The 16,859-nt window shown below is 41.0% G+C and overlaps 1 protein-coding gene across 1 annotated transcript in view; it reads right to left on the bottom strand.

Moving 5' to 3' along the window:
- Window positions 1-16,859, bottom strand: part of LOC126299246 (uncharacterized) — a 389,842-nt gene that overhangs the window by 64,853 nt on the left and 308,130 nt on the right. Inside the window, exon 9 of the mRNA XM_049991034.1 lies at window positions 11,608-11,747. Within this exon, the coding sequence (XP_049846991.1) occupies window positions 11,608-11,747 (140 nt within the window). The remainder of the gene's footprint in view (window positions 1-11,607; window positions 11,748-16,859) is intronic.

The following is a 16,859-nucleotide window of genomic DNA, read 5'->3' as shown; positions in this document are numbered from 1 at the left end:
CTGAGTTCCAGACAGCACTCGGCAATGGCAGATTTAGTTGCCTGTGTTAGCTGGTTGTGTCTCTGATGTTCTTTGCATCTGATGTTCACTATCTCAGATGTTTGGCCAATGCACGACATGCCACATTGACAAGGTATACTATAAATTCCTGGTTTTCATAGTTCCAGGTCGTCTTTCACATTTACAAGTAGTTCTGTTATTTTGGTAGATGGACAGAACATACACTTGTTGTTGTGCTTCATGAGAAAACTTGTGATTTTGTCAGAAATAGATCCTGCACAGAGCAGGTATGCCACAGTCTTTGCCTCATTTTGCTCTTATTCTAGACCAAGTGGCGTGGAGGCCGGTTGAAAAGCCCTCTTGCACAACACTGACCACAGATGCTCGTTTCTACTGGCAGAATATATGAATCTGACAAGGTGTGTGATCTGTGGATCAATGTCTTCAAAATTCCGTTCTTCTGCACTGGGTGGTGAAAGCTGTTGGTTTGTAAGTATAAATCAGTGTGCGTAGGTTTCTGTTACAAAGTGTGGCCAGATGAGTCATCTTCTCTTCTTTCGTTAAGTACAGCCAGAGACAGCAACTGGACATCCTTTTCCAGTTCCATGGTAAACATAGCATTTGGGTGGCTAAGTTCAGTTGTTTCAGAAACACATTGAGCTTATCCCTACCATGAGGCCAGATCAGAGAGGTATCATCCACATACCTGAAGAAGCATGTGGGTTTGTAATTAGCCACCTCTATATTTCATCTTCAGGTCTCTTCATGAACACACTGGAGTCAAGAGGGCTGCCCATGGTTACACCTTCTGTCTGCTCATAATATTGGTCCCGTACAGCAAATAAATTGACCTCAGTATATTGCTGAACAGGTCCAGCGGAGCATTATCAAATTTCTCTGTAATCAGTTCCAACGAGTCTTTCAGTGGCAACTTAGTGAACAGGGATACCACATCAAAACTTACCACTGTATCAGATTGTGTGACAGTGTAGTTGCTCGAGACATTGTAAGAAGTCCGTCGAATTGTGGATGTGGTGAATACACTTTCCCACATATGGGAACAGCAGTTTCTTCAAGTACCTGGCTGTTTGGTACACTGACACACCAATGTTGCTGACAAACAGGCACAGTGGCATGCCGTCTTTGTGCACTTTAGGCAGGCTGGAACTGGTGCTCTCATTCATAGTTGTTTAATGACCTTGTCAGGCATTCCGATTTCCTTCAAGATAGTCCTGTATGGGGGCCAATATTATGAACAGACAGAAGGTGCTGACATGGGCAGTTCTTGTGCCCAGTGGTTGCCAATATGTTCATGAAGAGATCTGAAGATGAGGCATTAGAGACAGCTAGACACAACCCCACCTGCTTCTTCAGGTACGTGGATGATATCTCTCTGATCTGGCCTCATGGTAGGGAAAGGCTCAAGGAGTTTCAGGAATATATGAACTCACACCACTCAAATATTAAGTTCACCATGGGCCTGGAAAAGGGTGGTCAGTTGCCATTACTAGATGTACTTGTCAACAGGAAAGCAAATGCCTTGTTTGGCCACTGGGTGTATCACACACTTACACCCACTAATCAGAAGAATGGTGTCCTGGAGACATTTTTGAACAGATCACACACCTTGTCAGACCCATATAGTCTGCCAGTACACACAGAGCATCTATGATCAATGTTGTGCAAGAATGGATACGAGACCAAACAGATTCAGAACGCCCTTCAACCAACCACTCTGCCATGTGATCTACACTCCTGGAAATGGAAAAAAGAACACATTGACACCGGTGTGTCAGACCCACCGTACTTGCTCCGGACACTGCGAGAGGGCTGTACAAGCAATGATCACACGCACGGCACAGCGGACACACCAGGAACAGCGGTGTTGGCCGTCGAATGGCGCTAGCTGCGCAGCATTTGTGCACCGCCGCCGTCAGTGGCAGCCAGTTTGCCGTGGCATACGGAGCTCCATCGCAGTCTTTAACACTAGTAGCATGCCACGACAGCATAGACGTGAACCGTATGTGCAGTTGACGGACTTTGAGTGAGGGCGTATAGTGGGCATGCGGGACGCGGGGTGGACGTACCGCCAAATTGCTCAACACGTGGGGCGTGAGGTCTCCACAGTACATCGATGTTGTCGCCAGTGGTCGGCGGAAGGTGCACGTGACCGTCGACCTGCGACTGGACCGCAGCGACGCACGGATGCACGCCAAGACCGTAGGATCCTACGCAGTGCCGTAGGGGACCGCACCGCCACTTCCCAGCAAATTAGAGACACTGTTGCTCCTGGGGTATCGGCAAGGACCATTCGCAACGGTCTCCATGAAGCTGGGCTACAGTCCCGCACACCATTAGGCCGTCTTCCGCTCACGCCCCAACATCGTGCAGCCCGCCTCCAGTGGAGTCGCGACAGGCGTGAATGGAGGGACGAATGGAGACGTGTCGTCTTCAGCGATGAGAGTCGCTTCTGCCTTTGTGCCAATGATGGTCGTATGCGTGTTTGGCGCCGTGCAGGTGAGCGCCACAATCAGGACTGCATACGACCGAGGCACACAGGGCCAACATCCGGCATCATGGTGTGGGGAGCGATCTCCTACACTGGCCGTACACCTCTGGTGATCGTCGAGGGGACACTGAATAGTGCACGGTACATCCAAACCGTCATCGAACCCATCGTTCTATCATTCCTAGACCGGCAAGGGAACTTGCTGTTCCAACAGGACAATGCACGTCCGCATGTATCCCGTGCACCCAACGTGCTCTAGAAGGTGTAAGTCAACTACCCTGGCCAGCAAGATCTCCGGATCTGTCCCCCATTGAGCATGTTTGGGACTGGATGAAGCGTCGTCTCACGCGGTCTGCACGTCCAGCACGAACGCTGGTCCAACTGAGGCGCCAGGTGGAAATGGCATGGCAAGCCGTTCCACAGGACTACATCCAGCATCTCTACGATCGTCTCCATGGGAGAATAGCAGCCTGCATTGCTGCGAAAGGTGGATATACACTGTACTAGTGCCGACATTGTACATGCTCTGTTGCCTGTGTCTATGTGCCTGTGGTTCTGTCAGTGTGATCATGTGATGTATCTGACCCCAGGAATGTGTCAATAAAGTTTCCCCTTCCTGGGACAATGAATTCACAGTGTTCTTATTTCAATTTCCAGGAGTGTATAAGAAGAGCAAGATGACGCAAAGACCGTGGTGTACCTGCTCTATGAAGGATCTATTTCTGCCTAAGTCACCAGGATTCTCAGGGACTACAACGTTAAGTGCGTGTTCTGTCCACCTACCAAAATAAGAGGGATACTGGCAAATACGAAAGATGACCTTGGACTATGAAAACCAGGAAATTATAATATACCTTGCCAATGTGTCATGTTGTACATTGGCCAAACAAAAAGGACAGTGGATAACAGGTGCAAAGAAAATCAGATGCACACCGAGTGGACACAAGCAATTAAATCAGCCATTGAAAAGCACTACCTGGAACTCAATAATTCCATGAAATATGATGAAACAAGGGTTATCGCACAAACCTCCAGATACTGGGACAGTGTTAGAGAGTCTATAGAGACAAAGGCGATGAGTAACCTGATGAATCATAACACAGGGGTATCAACTCAGTAGAGCCTGGGATCCTGCACTGGAACTGCAGAACTCCACAACAAGGAACATTAAGGGTTGACATGTGAAACGAATGCCAGTCCAATCTAACCACTGTCACGAATTATGATTAAATGATGAAGACAACACAAACACCGAGTCCCTGGGGACTGAAGATGATACACCAACGCATGGCTTGGTGCACTGGACTGAAAAAGGAATACCCAAGAATGTTTATAGTGGGATGGACCGCAGAGAAGACATCAGGTCTCACACTTGTGGCATCAGAACTACTTCAGAAATATTATCTATCCGGTAGAAAGCCGCACAACATAAGGTGGCCTGCATAGTACAGATGTAGCTAAGTAAATATTTTTGATGCCTAGATGTACAAAAGAACACTCTCTCTTACCTGAAGACAATTTAGAATTAGAAAATTAATATGAATTACATTGCTGGAGCCCTATTCTGTATCTTTCTGCCATTTTGGTTTCGGTAAGCGAGAGCACCAAACAGTCTTGTTTTTCAAGGAGATCCCAAAAATTATTCTGTAAGCATTTCGAAAGTGATGCCGAACAGTCTTAGCGTCGTCGTCGTCATCAGCACTCCTCGCGCCAACCAATCAAAAGCAATCTGCCTCAGATCCTTGCATGCACACTGCAGCACCACAAACTCCCAGCAGCTAGCAGCCGACACAAGCACGCTATTCTTCACAGTTCCAAAAAGTGTGGTTAGAGTATGTACTACTGTTCAAATTTCGCTCACCACAAGCTTCCATGAATGCATGATAACGATAGAATATTGACTGCATTCTAGAAACTGTCATAAATGTCACATTATGTCATTTTATTCTCATTCACATCGACACCTTGTTTTGGATTTTGAGTTTCAGAATATAAGTTAGGAATGGAGTGTAGTACCACACTGTACAAATACATGTATAGAAACATCCAAAAAATTCGTCATTTTTTCTGTTTTCCATCATCCCTTAGTTGCTTCAAAGTTCATGGAGGTACATTCCCTCTACGCAACTAAGTGAAGGCAGCTTGTTTACTGCCATACGCATTTCGCTTCTTTTATTTGTGAAGATGCTTCACAAACAAAAGAAGTGAAATGCACATGGCAATAAACAAACTGCCTTTAATTAGTTGCATAGACAGAACACATCTCCATGAACCCAAAAAATTGTTAAAGATAGTGTCAAAGAATAAGAACATGCACAGAATGTGGTTGTTACTCGCTCCTAGAGATCCAAATGATGAAATAGCCTACTTCCCTATATGGTACATCAATGATTTGGTAAAAAAAGAAAAAGAAGCCTTTTAGAGAGTGTGCGGTGAGTGCAGCTATATAAGTTTGTTGTAGTTTATAACATGGATCTGATGAATCAAAATGTTTCATATAGGGTGGTATAGTCTAAAAATAATATTGTGGCAGGAATCTTTCATCTCTTTCTACTGTTGTTAAGGATTCAGTCGCAGATTGATACTTGTGACAAGCTAAAGTATAAAGACGATTGCTACTAGTTTCATTCGCAGTAAATTAAGTTGTGCTCTTAGAGACCTGTCTGACCACACACTCAGAAATAGCTATGTATTCAAAAAAATTGTGAATTCTTTGTGACAAGAAAAAGTATAAATGTCACTGTCAGTTGTTCCATGCACAGCAATTTCATCTTTCATTTCTTAAACATACGGAACTCATGAAATTGAAGATTCTCATTACTGATAAAGTGCACTCATACGTGTAAATAACAATGAATATATTAGAAAAATGTTTAACTTTGACAATTTACAAAGTCTCAGAATGTGTTACAAACACAAAGAGGAAAAAAATTATTTTGGTATACAGCAGTATGCGAACATACGACCTTTGACATAGCAATTCATTGGCTTATTCACTATACTACTACAACTCGCATTCCATCAGTGCTTTTTTTCCACATAATTCCAGTTGAGAGAGATGTAGGCTGACTTCGTTGCTGAATGTATTTAAAAGTTTTAAATGCATTTTGATAATTAATAAGTAAACCATTTGTGTAAAAAAGTATGCAAAGTCACTAGTATTTCAGCTAACACTCGTGATATTTAATGATTTTTGTAAACTCTTAATTACGTAAAAATAACAGGTATTTTGTTAGAATATTGACCGAAACCTTTTTTTTTTTTTTTAATCATTCACAGTAACAACAATACAAACCATATTTCTAACCAAGGAAAGTAGTCTGTTATGAACTCACTTTCCACCTGGATGCGTCCTGGTGATTCTTCAGTAACACAATCACTAAATCCAAAGCTAATACTGCTCAATCTGTTTAAAATAAGAAATTATAGGTGTAAATAAATCACACCAAACCGAACAAGAGGGCCATACTGAAATCCAAAACCTCTTGGTACAGTTTTCGAAAAACTGGCAGGAGGAACGATTGGTAACAGATTTTACAGAATAGTAACTTTGGATAAAGAACTGAAAATGATGTCACTACTGAGGCCAACCTGCTGCATCGATTCTTATGAACGATACAGAACAGGGCCGCTGGTCTTCTAACACCTAATTTTTTTTTTAACTGTTATGAATCACTCAGTAGCCTTAAGTCTCAAGTTTAAGTCAGTCTCAAGCACAGGAAATAAGTGTTGACTGCAGATGCAGGTATTTCACATTACTGGCCAACGTCCTAGCAGACATGGTTTGCCATTGTCACTGTCTAACCAATCAGGAAACATCAAGTATGTGTATCTCTATCATGTGGATGACTATGACGGATTCCTGTAGAGTGCAATGTTATGTTTGTGTTGTCATGGATGAAGGGAAGGGAGAGAAAACTTTTTGTTGACACACAGCCTACTCCTCTCAAATTATTTAAACACCCCATCCAATGGACAGTTCACCATCAGCAGTGTCATATATGTTCACTCCATAACGCACTGTGGAGACATTTGGAATATAGCCCTCGATATTAGTGCAAAATCTGATGACCAGAAACTATGTGCCACCACCTCTCCTCACTTATCTGAGCAAACACTGATGGTGAAAATGTACACTAGTGAGCAAAACGTAAGGAAAAAAGTAATTATGACATGATGTGTCACTGCCAAATAACATATCTCAATGGAACTTGAAACCTACATAGAAAGAACTACTACACTACAGCACAGACGGTGGCTGACAGAAATTCTCAATGACATGGAGAGAAATGATAGTTTTATTCAAAGAAAATAATTGCACTGAAGTCACTGCAATTTATGATAATCCCTTGGGTGTTACAAAAGGTGGAACTCATTCTTAATAGGGTGTGTGATCACCACAAGTGGCAATGCATTCTCTGCAATGTGATACACGAAGACTGGCAAAGAGTTCTTGTGGTAGGGCATTCCATTCCTCCACCAGCACAGTTGACTGCTGGATGATTATTGGGGAATGTGCATATGCTGCAACACCTCTCCCAACACATCCCAAATATGATCAGTGGAATTCATGTCTATTCACCAAATATCCTCTTGCTCCAAGAGTACAATTTAATTTGGTCACACACTGTCACCCATAAAACTGAAGTTAGGTTTGAGTGTACCCCTTCACAGATGCACATGTGAAAGCATTGTCACAGTAATGTTGACCAGTTAGTGTACCATGTTCAAAGCCTTGGACACAAGTATGCCCACACAACACTATGCATCCCCACACCATAACAGCTGGATCACCAAAACTATTATATTCAACAATGTTCCTGAGTGTATTACATGTTCCCACCTCTTGCATATTTGGGTATGTCTATCATTGTCAAACATGATTGTTTTGGTGGTCCAGGTGTTTGGGTGTGGGAAGGCATAATGTTGCATAGGTGTATTGCCCTCAAAATCTCTGAACATAGTACACTGTATTCTTTACCCACGTGTATCTTTTCAGGGGTGTGTTTGACCCTGAATTCATTTTTACAGAGACAATATGTGACTGCACTGAACGGTGCTGGTGGAGGAGCTCTTGAAATGGGAGGATATTCAAGGAATGGCTTGTTCTGCCCATACCTCCAACTTAAATCCCATCGAGCATGTGTGGGATGTGAAGGGGAGATGTATTGCAGCATGTTTACATGAATCAAGAACCATCCAAAAGTTGTCAGCTGTGCTGGTGAAGGAATGGAATGACCTACCTCAAGAACTTGTTACAACATTTTGCCAGCATGGGAACACTTTGCAGAGTATACACTGCCATCCTTGGTGATCCATGTTCTGCCTTTTGTAATGTCCAGGGGACTATCATGAGCCTTAGTGACATCAACATAACAAGTGTAAAAAAAGTGTCATTTCTGTTCATCTCAATGTGTATCCCTTTCAGTAACCTGATACTGTAGTGGTTCTTTCTATGTCTGGTCCAAGTTCCATGTTACTTGGCAGTGAAACATAATGCTAAAGTTCATAATTTTATAATTGCGTAGGCTTCCGCAGCCAGAGTCAGTCAACATAAAAGTTTTCTGGGTATGCTACTGTGTCATACTGTATAAAACTACTGCTGGAGACAACCATTGTTTCGGGTCTCCTGGTCCCGGAAGAAGGCCGCTGCAACTGTGGCCGAACCGCTGATTTTCTCCAGCACCAGTTTTATACAAAATGACACTATATCATACCCAATAACTTTTATGTCGAATGCTTAAGTTGTTTTTGTCCTTTGCACACATCATTTTCTCACTATGTTTTCTTCTTCTTTTTATTTTCTTGAAAATCTTACTCCAAAAGTTATGCAATGCATAATACTAACACCTTATCCTCTGAGCTCAACAACTCACTCGTTATAGAGGGATGCTGACTCAGTTTTTCGGACCACAAAATAGTAAGCTACAGTACACAAAATGGAAACACACAGTGTTTGCTATGACCCTGACATCAGCTGATAGTCTGTGTAGCAATACTTTACAAAACAAAGTGTGTACAGTGTGCATGGTGTGTGCAGTGACAGAGTGAGAAATGGACCAGTAGCCTTTTGCATTACTAAACACTATTGTACGCCAGGGATAAACTAAATGATGCAGCACTGTTTTAAACAGACTGGCCTTATATTCAGGAAGGTGGAAGCTCAAATCTTCATCTGGTCACACTGATTTAGACTTTCTGTGGTTTTCTTAAATCAGTTCAGGTAACTGCCAGGATGTTTCCTACTATAAGGCCCTGGCCGACTACCTGACCCACCCTTGTCAAATTAGTCTTGGAATTCTTCTTTAACATTAAGTCATATCACACATGTTGAACTTTTTGTATGAAAATTTTTAAAGCTTTTTAAATAAAACAAAAATTCTACAGCTTTATTTTTCAGGTACAGATATTTATTTCTTAACATAATCACCTCAATGACACCACTATAGAATGTTTAACTTTGTTTACGCAGCCACAACCTCACATCTACTTGCACCACTTCATCAATCTCAAAGTGAAGTCCTCGAAGGTGTTCTTTAAGTTATGGAAACTGAATGGGATCAAGTCGGAACTGTATGGAGGATGACTCACGACAGTGAACACAAGGCGTGGATATCATAGTACTCATGTGGTTTAGCACTGTCAGGCTGAGCTAGAGGGAGCTCCATGTATGGACGGACTTTTCGAATTCTAAACTCGATTACAGCATGCTGTTTCTCACAGACCAACACAGTTACATTATAAACCACCATGTTACATGCTACAATCTGGAGCCTCTAGTGGCAGAGGGCTGCAGATATATAGACATGAAGAATAAACGAGTAACATGTTGACTTTTGTTTTATTTAAAAATCTTTTAAGAGTTTTCACATAAAAAATTTTGAGGCATCAATTTTCAGCCCACTCTCATAAATGCATGATCCTCCATCCTTTCAAGTTTTCCTATAGTAGGAGTCCATCACTTCATACAATTACATTATTACACGGTGGATTTCTGTGTCTCTACACCAGAGCTCAGTGACACAAACTACTGTGCAGTTTAAAGATTGAAGCTCAACTTGAAATTGCTATATTTTATTTTTCTGATGAAAGATTGTTAAGTCTTTGAAATGTCTCATGCTACTTATCCCAAAAGGTTTTTTTTTATTTATTTATTTGCTTATTAGATGTAGTACATGTGTCATTTGGTGTGTTTGGATCTATCTTCTGAGTAATAATTTCAGAATTCTTTTGACTGCTGGAGATACTCTTTAGGCAGGGAAACCTGTTGTCTGGATTTATGCTAAAAAAGATCTACCTCTCCTACTCACGACAGATATTTGACCGTGTGTGAGCCAAGATCCACCCCACATGCTTTCATGAATCAGCTGCACTAATCTTTCGTTCCCAGTACTATGTAGGTGTAGATCATACCTTGGGAAACACCGCCCACTGACAGTCCCAACCAGTACCAGAGAAACATGCACTAAGTTGGCTGCACACACTACCATTTCTAACCACACATTAATCCACCTCACCGCTCAATTAAAACACGGCCAATCATGGTACCAGAGTAGCTCGAGAAAGCATTCATTGGTGGAATGAGTCGGGAAAGCTATATTATCCAGGTCACCACCTATATCATATATCCCATCCCCATTCAAACTGTTTCTTGCTCCTCTTTTGAAAGATCCTTACACAAAGATCCTAAGTCACCTATCCTTTCAATTAGCTCTGCACTTGGTTTGAGAATGTCAGGGGCCTGTTATGCTGCCCTTAACTTTCCTGCAAGTGAGGGCCTACACCTAGCCCATGGCTATTACCGAGCAGCAAAACTTCCTTCTCCCTAAGATTTTCCAAATTCCTAGACTTTCTGATCTCAGTTTGAAATGAGCTGCTTCTAGCCTTACCTGAGTCACTTCTCCACTCGATTCTGGCAGAGGTAGATACCTGTTTATAATGTTGTTGATAAAACTATCAGATTACATTCTCTTTCTTCCTACCTTCCTACTGACTGCCAGTTCAAACCACCTCCCTTCTATCTCTCTTGGTCCTGATCAATGGATCATCTTTTCTAATGGACTAGTTAATAATGTACAAGGTGATCAAAAAGTTTCAGTTTTAGGGCGTTAATGCAGTGTATATGCAACACAGCATGACTACATTGTGGGTATAAAAGCATCGACATGGAGGCAAGGGACTAATGTGGTATTTGATTCTTTCTGACATTCATGTGGTAAATTTGGAAATGTGAACTTTTATGACGTTATTAACAAATGTGTCCAAATCGCATCAACGTGATGGTGTTCTTTTCTTGGCTGCCAAGAGACAAACACTGGTAGACATCCATCAGAAAATGAAGAATGTGTATGGAGCAGTACTTCTGTCTCTGTCTTCTTGTGCACCAAGTTCCATGCTGGTCAATATTTGACATGACACACTGGCCCATCTGGTATGAACTTTCATTTATGTTTATGAATCTGAAATTATTTCATTGGGCTCACCATACAGCTAGCATCATAGCCAGAAACTTTTACTGAATACTGAACTTCAACTGCATTCAGTTTGCCATTCAAAGCATAGGAGCTGCAGTCTTGTGTCAAATGTATGAAAATGGAGATTATTGCAATGGTAAATTAATACTTATTTCAACTTGTTAGTATTTATCTTTCATTATAAGATGATTCCATCAATCCTTATGATGATTTTGTCCGATTGGGATACCATCGAACAGAAACTTTATCATCATCCCTTTTACTAATTAAATAAGACACTCCTTGAGTTTTAAATTGTAAGTTGTTGCATTGGAAGACTACTTACAGGTTTTGAAACTAATAATGTGACACTGGACTTAAAAAAGGGAGGGGCAAGTGATATGGTCTCATCATCCCCATTTCAGCAACATAAAAATGTTTCCAAGTTGCTGTTTCCATCAATAATCACTGATCAAACAAGCCATCAAGTAATTACATTCCAGCAAATAACATGTTGAAACTTTTACATCAAGTGCAATATTTACATGAATTTACCGTTCAGAAGTACAATGTTTGCAAAAATTTCCACAAAAGTGGTTAATTTATTCAAAAAGTAAAATATCATTACAAAAATATGCGACTTACTTGAGAAATAGGTGGTTCATGAAGATCCAACTGCAATTTTTCCACGAGTTCGGGGAAGTCGCCAGCATAAAATGCTACTACATCTTTAGTAATACGGTTGTGTTCACTTGGCTGGTTCCCATGGATAGCTTTCAAAACACCTGCAGAAAAGTTTTATTTCTTTTACACCTGAATTATGAAACTCTACAACATGAATTCCCATCTTATTTCAGAAGCCAGTGTGTGTGTGTGTGTGTGTGTGTGTGTGTGTGTGTGAGGTTTTTTTGACTGGGAGAGCAAAAAAAGCAATGAACATTTTCTACAACTTAAGTAATAGTTCCCATACAACACAAGTATTTTGGTTGTTCTGGAATGAACAGACTTCATAGCTTCGACAACATCAGCACACAGACACAAATTATACATTGCAATTGTGCAGTGAACTTTTTTCTGGTTGCAATGTATTTAAAGTCCACCATTGCTTTCCCCAGTTATGAAACTGCTGTTAAGCTGGAGAGCAGATGATATGCTGGTATAAACTAAAGACCAATGGCAATAAAAGAATGACTAATATCGAATTTGATGTAACTTATATTTGTACTGGGGGGAAAAAAACACCTATGGGCAAGAGTTATTCCTGCACGAGTTTAGGTGAGACATCACTTTTTATTAGGTTTGCAATTGTGGGGATTCCAAAATCTGTTTGAACAGTAATTTAATAATAATAATAATAATAATAATAATAATAATAACAATAACAGAGTTATATGTGGTGGATTCATATTTTTAATTAAGTATTTATTAACTTCATACCGAATTTAAGAAGACAGATGAAACATTGTTTAAAGAAAGGCAGTGAAATACTGGAACACTGTCATGCGAAACATGGGACAACAAGCATCTTCGTTGTATTGAGAACGTGTGTACAAATTTCTTAAGGTCAAGTTATTTATAATTTCACAGATAAAAGCATATGAAATCTAACATTTGGATAACAACATTTGTCATTTGTTATAAGAACACTTTTCCTCAAATTTTAATCTACATAAATATTCCAAAAGCCATCATACAATGTATTGCAGAGGATATTTTGCTAGTCACTCCATTTCCTGTTCTACTTGCTAATGGAGTGAGGGAAAAACAATTACCTAATAGGCCTCTGTATAACCCTAAAACTCTCTTGCTTTATCCTTATGGTTTTTACATGCACACAAAATACCGTGGAATCATTCTGTTGTCCATTGCTAGTATTATTTATCTAAACCACCTCAACAGTGCTTCCTCTGAATCCTTCAACGTCACCCAGTGATGACACTTTCCTATCTCAGTCTACATTAAAACTTCCACACACCTGCTTGCTCTGTTTGATTAAGTAATGGGGTTCGGTGCATGCTACAAATAAAATACAGTACAATTTAAACATAAAACATGTTGTGCTGACATCCCAATGCAGACTAATTGCTTTGACAGCACAATGGCAGCCTTGCTAGTATAATATTTCCAGCCCAAATCCTGTATCATTTCAGTGACACTCTCTCCCATATTTCGCTACAATATAAAACGTGCTGCCCTTCTTTTAACTTTTTTGATGTACTCCGTAAGTCCCATCTGGTAAGGATCCTACATCGTGCAGCAGTATTCTAAAAAGAGGACAGACAAGTGTAGTGTAGGCAGTATCCTTAGTAGGTCTGTTACATTTTCTAAGTGTCCTGCCAATAAAATGCAGTCTTTGGTTAGACTTCCCCACAACATTTTCTATGTGTGCCTTCCAATTTAAGTAGTTTGTAATTGTAATTCCTAGGTATTTAGTTGAATTTATGGCCTTTAGATTTGACTAATTTATCATGTAACCAAAGTTTAACGAATTCCTTTTAGCACTCATGTGGATGACCTCAACTGCCAATTTTACACCATTCAGATATCTTTTCTAAATCATTTTGCAATTTGTTTTGCTCTTATGGTGACTTTATTAGTCGATAAATAACAGCGTCATCTGCAAACAACCTAAGATGGCGGCTCAGATTGTCTCCCAAATTGTTTATATAGATAAGGAACAGCAATGGGCCTATAACACTACCTCGGTGAACACCAGAAATCACTTCTGTTTTGCTCGATGACTTTCCATCAATTACTCTGAACTGTGACACCTCTGACAGGAAATCACAAATCCAGTCGCATTACCGAGACGATATTCCATAAGCATGCAATTTCACTACAAGCCGCTTGTGTGGTATGGTGTCAAAAGCCTTCCGGAAATCCAGAAATACGAAATTGATCTGAAATCTCGTCAATAGAACTCAACATTTCGTCAGAGTAAGGAGCTAGTTGTGTTTCACAAGAACGATGTTTTCTAAACCCATGTTGACTGTGAGTCAACAGACTGTTTTCTTGAAGGTAATTCATAATATTTGAACACAATATATGTTACAAAATCCTTCTGCATATTAATGATATGGGCCTGCAATGAAGTGGATTACTCCTATTACCTTTCTTGAATATTGGTGTGACTTGTGCTACTTCCCAGTCTTTGGGTACTGATCTTTCGTTGAGCGAATGGTTATATATGATTGTTAAGTATGGAGCTAATACATCAGTATACTCTGAAAGTAACCTAATTGGTATACAGTCTGGACCAAAAGACTTGCTTTTATTAAGTGATTTAAGTTGCTTCACTACTCCAAGTATATTTTCTTCTACGTTACTCATGTTGGCAGCTATGCTTGATTCGAATCCTGGAATGTTTACTTTGTCTTCTTTTGTGAAGGCATTTCGGAAGACTGTGTTATGTAACTCTGCTTTGGCAGCACTGTCTTCGATAGTATCTTCATTGCTATAGTGCGGAGAAGGCAATGATTGGTTCTTGCCGCTAAGATACTTCACATACAACCAGAAGCTCTTTGGATTTTCTGCCAGGCTTTGAGACAAAGTTTAATTGTGGAAACTGTTGTAAACATCTCGCACTGAAGTTCGTGCTTAATTTTGAGCTTCTGTAAAAGATCGCCAATCTTGGGGATTTTGTGTCTGTTTAAATTTGGCATGTTGGTTTTGTTGTTTCTGCAATAGTGTTCTGACCCATTTTGTGCACCAAGGAGGATAGGCTCCATTGTCTGTTAATTTATTTGGTATAAATCTCTCAAATGCTGCCAATACTATTTCTTTGAGTTCAAGCCACAGCTGGTCTACACTTAGACTCTCAAGAAGGCGTCAAGTGAATTTTTGTCTGCTTTTTTGAAAAGGTATATTTTTCGTTTATTTTTTGAGGATTTGGGGGTTACAATATTCAATCTCGCTACGACAACCCTGTGTTCACTAATCCCTGTATCCATTTTGATGCTCGTTATTAATTCAGGATTATTTGTTGTTAAGAGATCAAGTGTGTTTTCACAACCATTTACTAGTTGCGTAAGTTCATGAACTAACGGCTCGAAAAAATCCTCAGAGAATGCGTTTAGCACAGTTTCGGATGATGTCTTATGCACACGTCCGGATTTTCGCCAACATATTGAGGGTAAATTAAAGTCACTACCAAATATAATCATAGTAGTCGGTTACGCATTTGGAATCAAACTCAAGTTTTCTTTGAACCTTTCAGCAACTATACATCTGAATTGGGAAGTCAGTAAAAGGATCCAATTATTATTTAATTCCGATTGCCAACAATGACCTTTGCCCATACTAACTCACAGGAACTAACTACTTCTAACATCAACAAACACGCCAATTCCAACCGGGTTTAGCCTATCCTTTCGGAACAACATTAGGTTCTTCGTAAAAATTTTGGCTGAGCTTACCTCTGGCTTTAGCCAGCTTTCAGTGCCTACAACAATTTTAGCATCAGTGCTTTCTATTAGCACTTGGAGCTTTGGTACTTTCCCAACCCATCCATGCCACACAGCCCTTGCTACCCGTGTAGCTACCTCCTGTGTATAGTGGACACCTGACCTGCCCAGCAGAACATGAAATCCAACCACCCTTTGGCACAAGTTGAGGAATCTGCAGCCTGCACGGTCACAGAACCGTCTGAGCCTCTGATTCAGACCATCCCCTCGGCTCTGTACTAGAGGTCTGCAATCGGTCCTATTGACTATGCTGCAAATGGTCAGCTCTACTTTCATCTTGCAAGCAAGACTAACAGCCTCTAACATTTCTGTTAGCCACTCGAAACCACAGAGAATCTCCAAAGTGACACACATCACTGATACCAACATAAGCAACTACCTTCAGTTGGCTGCACCCTGTGCTCTTCATGGCATCTGAGAGGAACCATTCCAGATCTGCAATAACTCCACTCAGTATGCACACGGAGTGCACATTGGTTTTCTTTCCCTTCTTGGCAGCCATGTCCCTAAGGCACCCCATAATGAACCTCACACAGGAGCTTCCAACTATCAATAATCCCACCCTCTGTGATTGTCCGGATCTTGCAGACTGGGAGGTTTCATCTGAAACAGGACAGGTGACAGCATCTGGCTCAGTGACAGTGTCAGCCACAGACAGCACCTGGAACCTGTTTGTCAGACTTACGTGTTGACACCTGGGGAGTCTTTCTACACCTGCTACGAGGTGACCTCCCACTCGACCACAGGTGAGGGGTCAACCTCAATGCGAGCAGTAACTGGGCTGGCCACCGATGAGGGCTGATAGGAGGACTCAGACATGCTGGATGTCCGTTGGATTGTCACGGCCAGCCCACAACAGTGGCGCCCATCCACTGCTGCCTCAAGCAGTGTGTAACCGAAGCTATCACAGCCTGAAGCTGAGAGTGAATTGTCACCAACTTGCCTCGCATCTGCACAAAACAATTGCGGTCCCTGTCCATACTAAAGATCATGGAAAACTAAACTATGCAGATAAACGGACTATCAGCACATGCTGCATAACTCTACAGTAGATCCTGATGAAAACGCAGGAACTGTGTCTAATAAATTATATTAATCTGCAGAGATTCAAAACCCTAGCTACCGAAGCTTTCAGGTGTAACTAAGAATAATGTGCCCCTGGTTAGGAACTTGTAATATGTCACAAATTCAGTTTACTTTCCAACGCAAACAAAAATGTAAGAACTGTGGCTATTAGATATTAAACAAACACACAGAAACTCAAGAAACTAATCTAATAAAACACACAGATGATATTATAAACTTTACTCCTGGTTAGGAACTCGTAAAAGTCACAAAATCGGTTACTGCCTTGTTGCTGCTTGTGTCTCGGCTGGCTATTGCTGCCTGACTGACAACTTCCCAGATGGGTGCCTCACATTCTCTCATGACAAT

The sequence above is a fragment of the Schistocerca gregaria genome, chromosome X (genome assembly GCF_023897955.1).
Source record: "Schistocerca gregaria isolate iqSchGreg1 chromosome X, iqSchGreg1.2, whole genome shotgun sequence".
NCBI classification, from domain to species: domain Eukaryota; kingdom Metazoa; phylum Arthropoda; class Insecta; order Orthoptera; family Acrididae; genus Schistocerca; species Schistocerca gregaria.
This window is presented reverse-complemented; position numbering and strand designations above follow the sequence as displayed.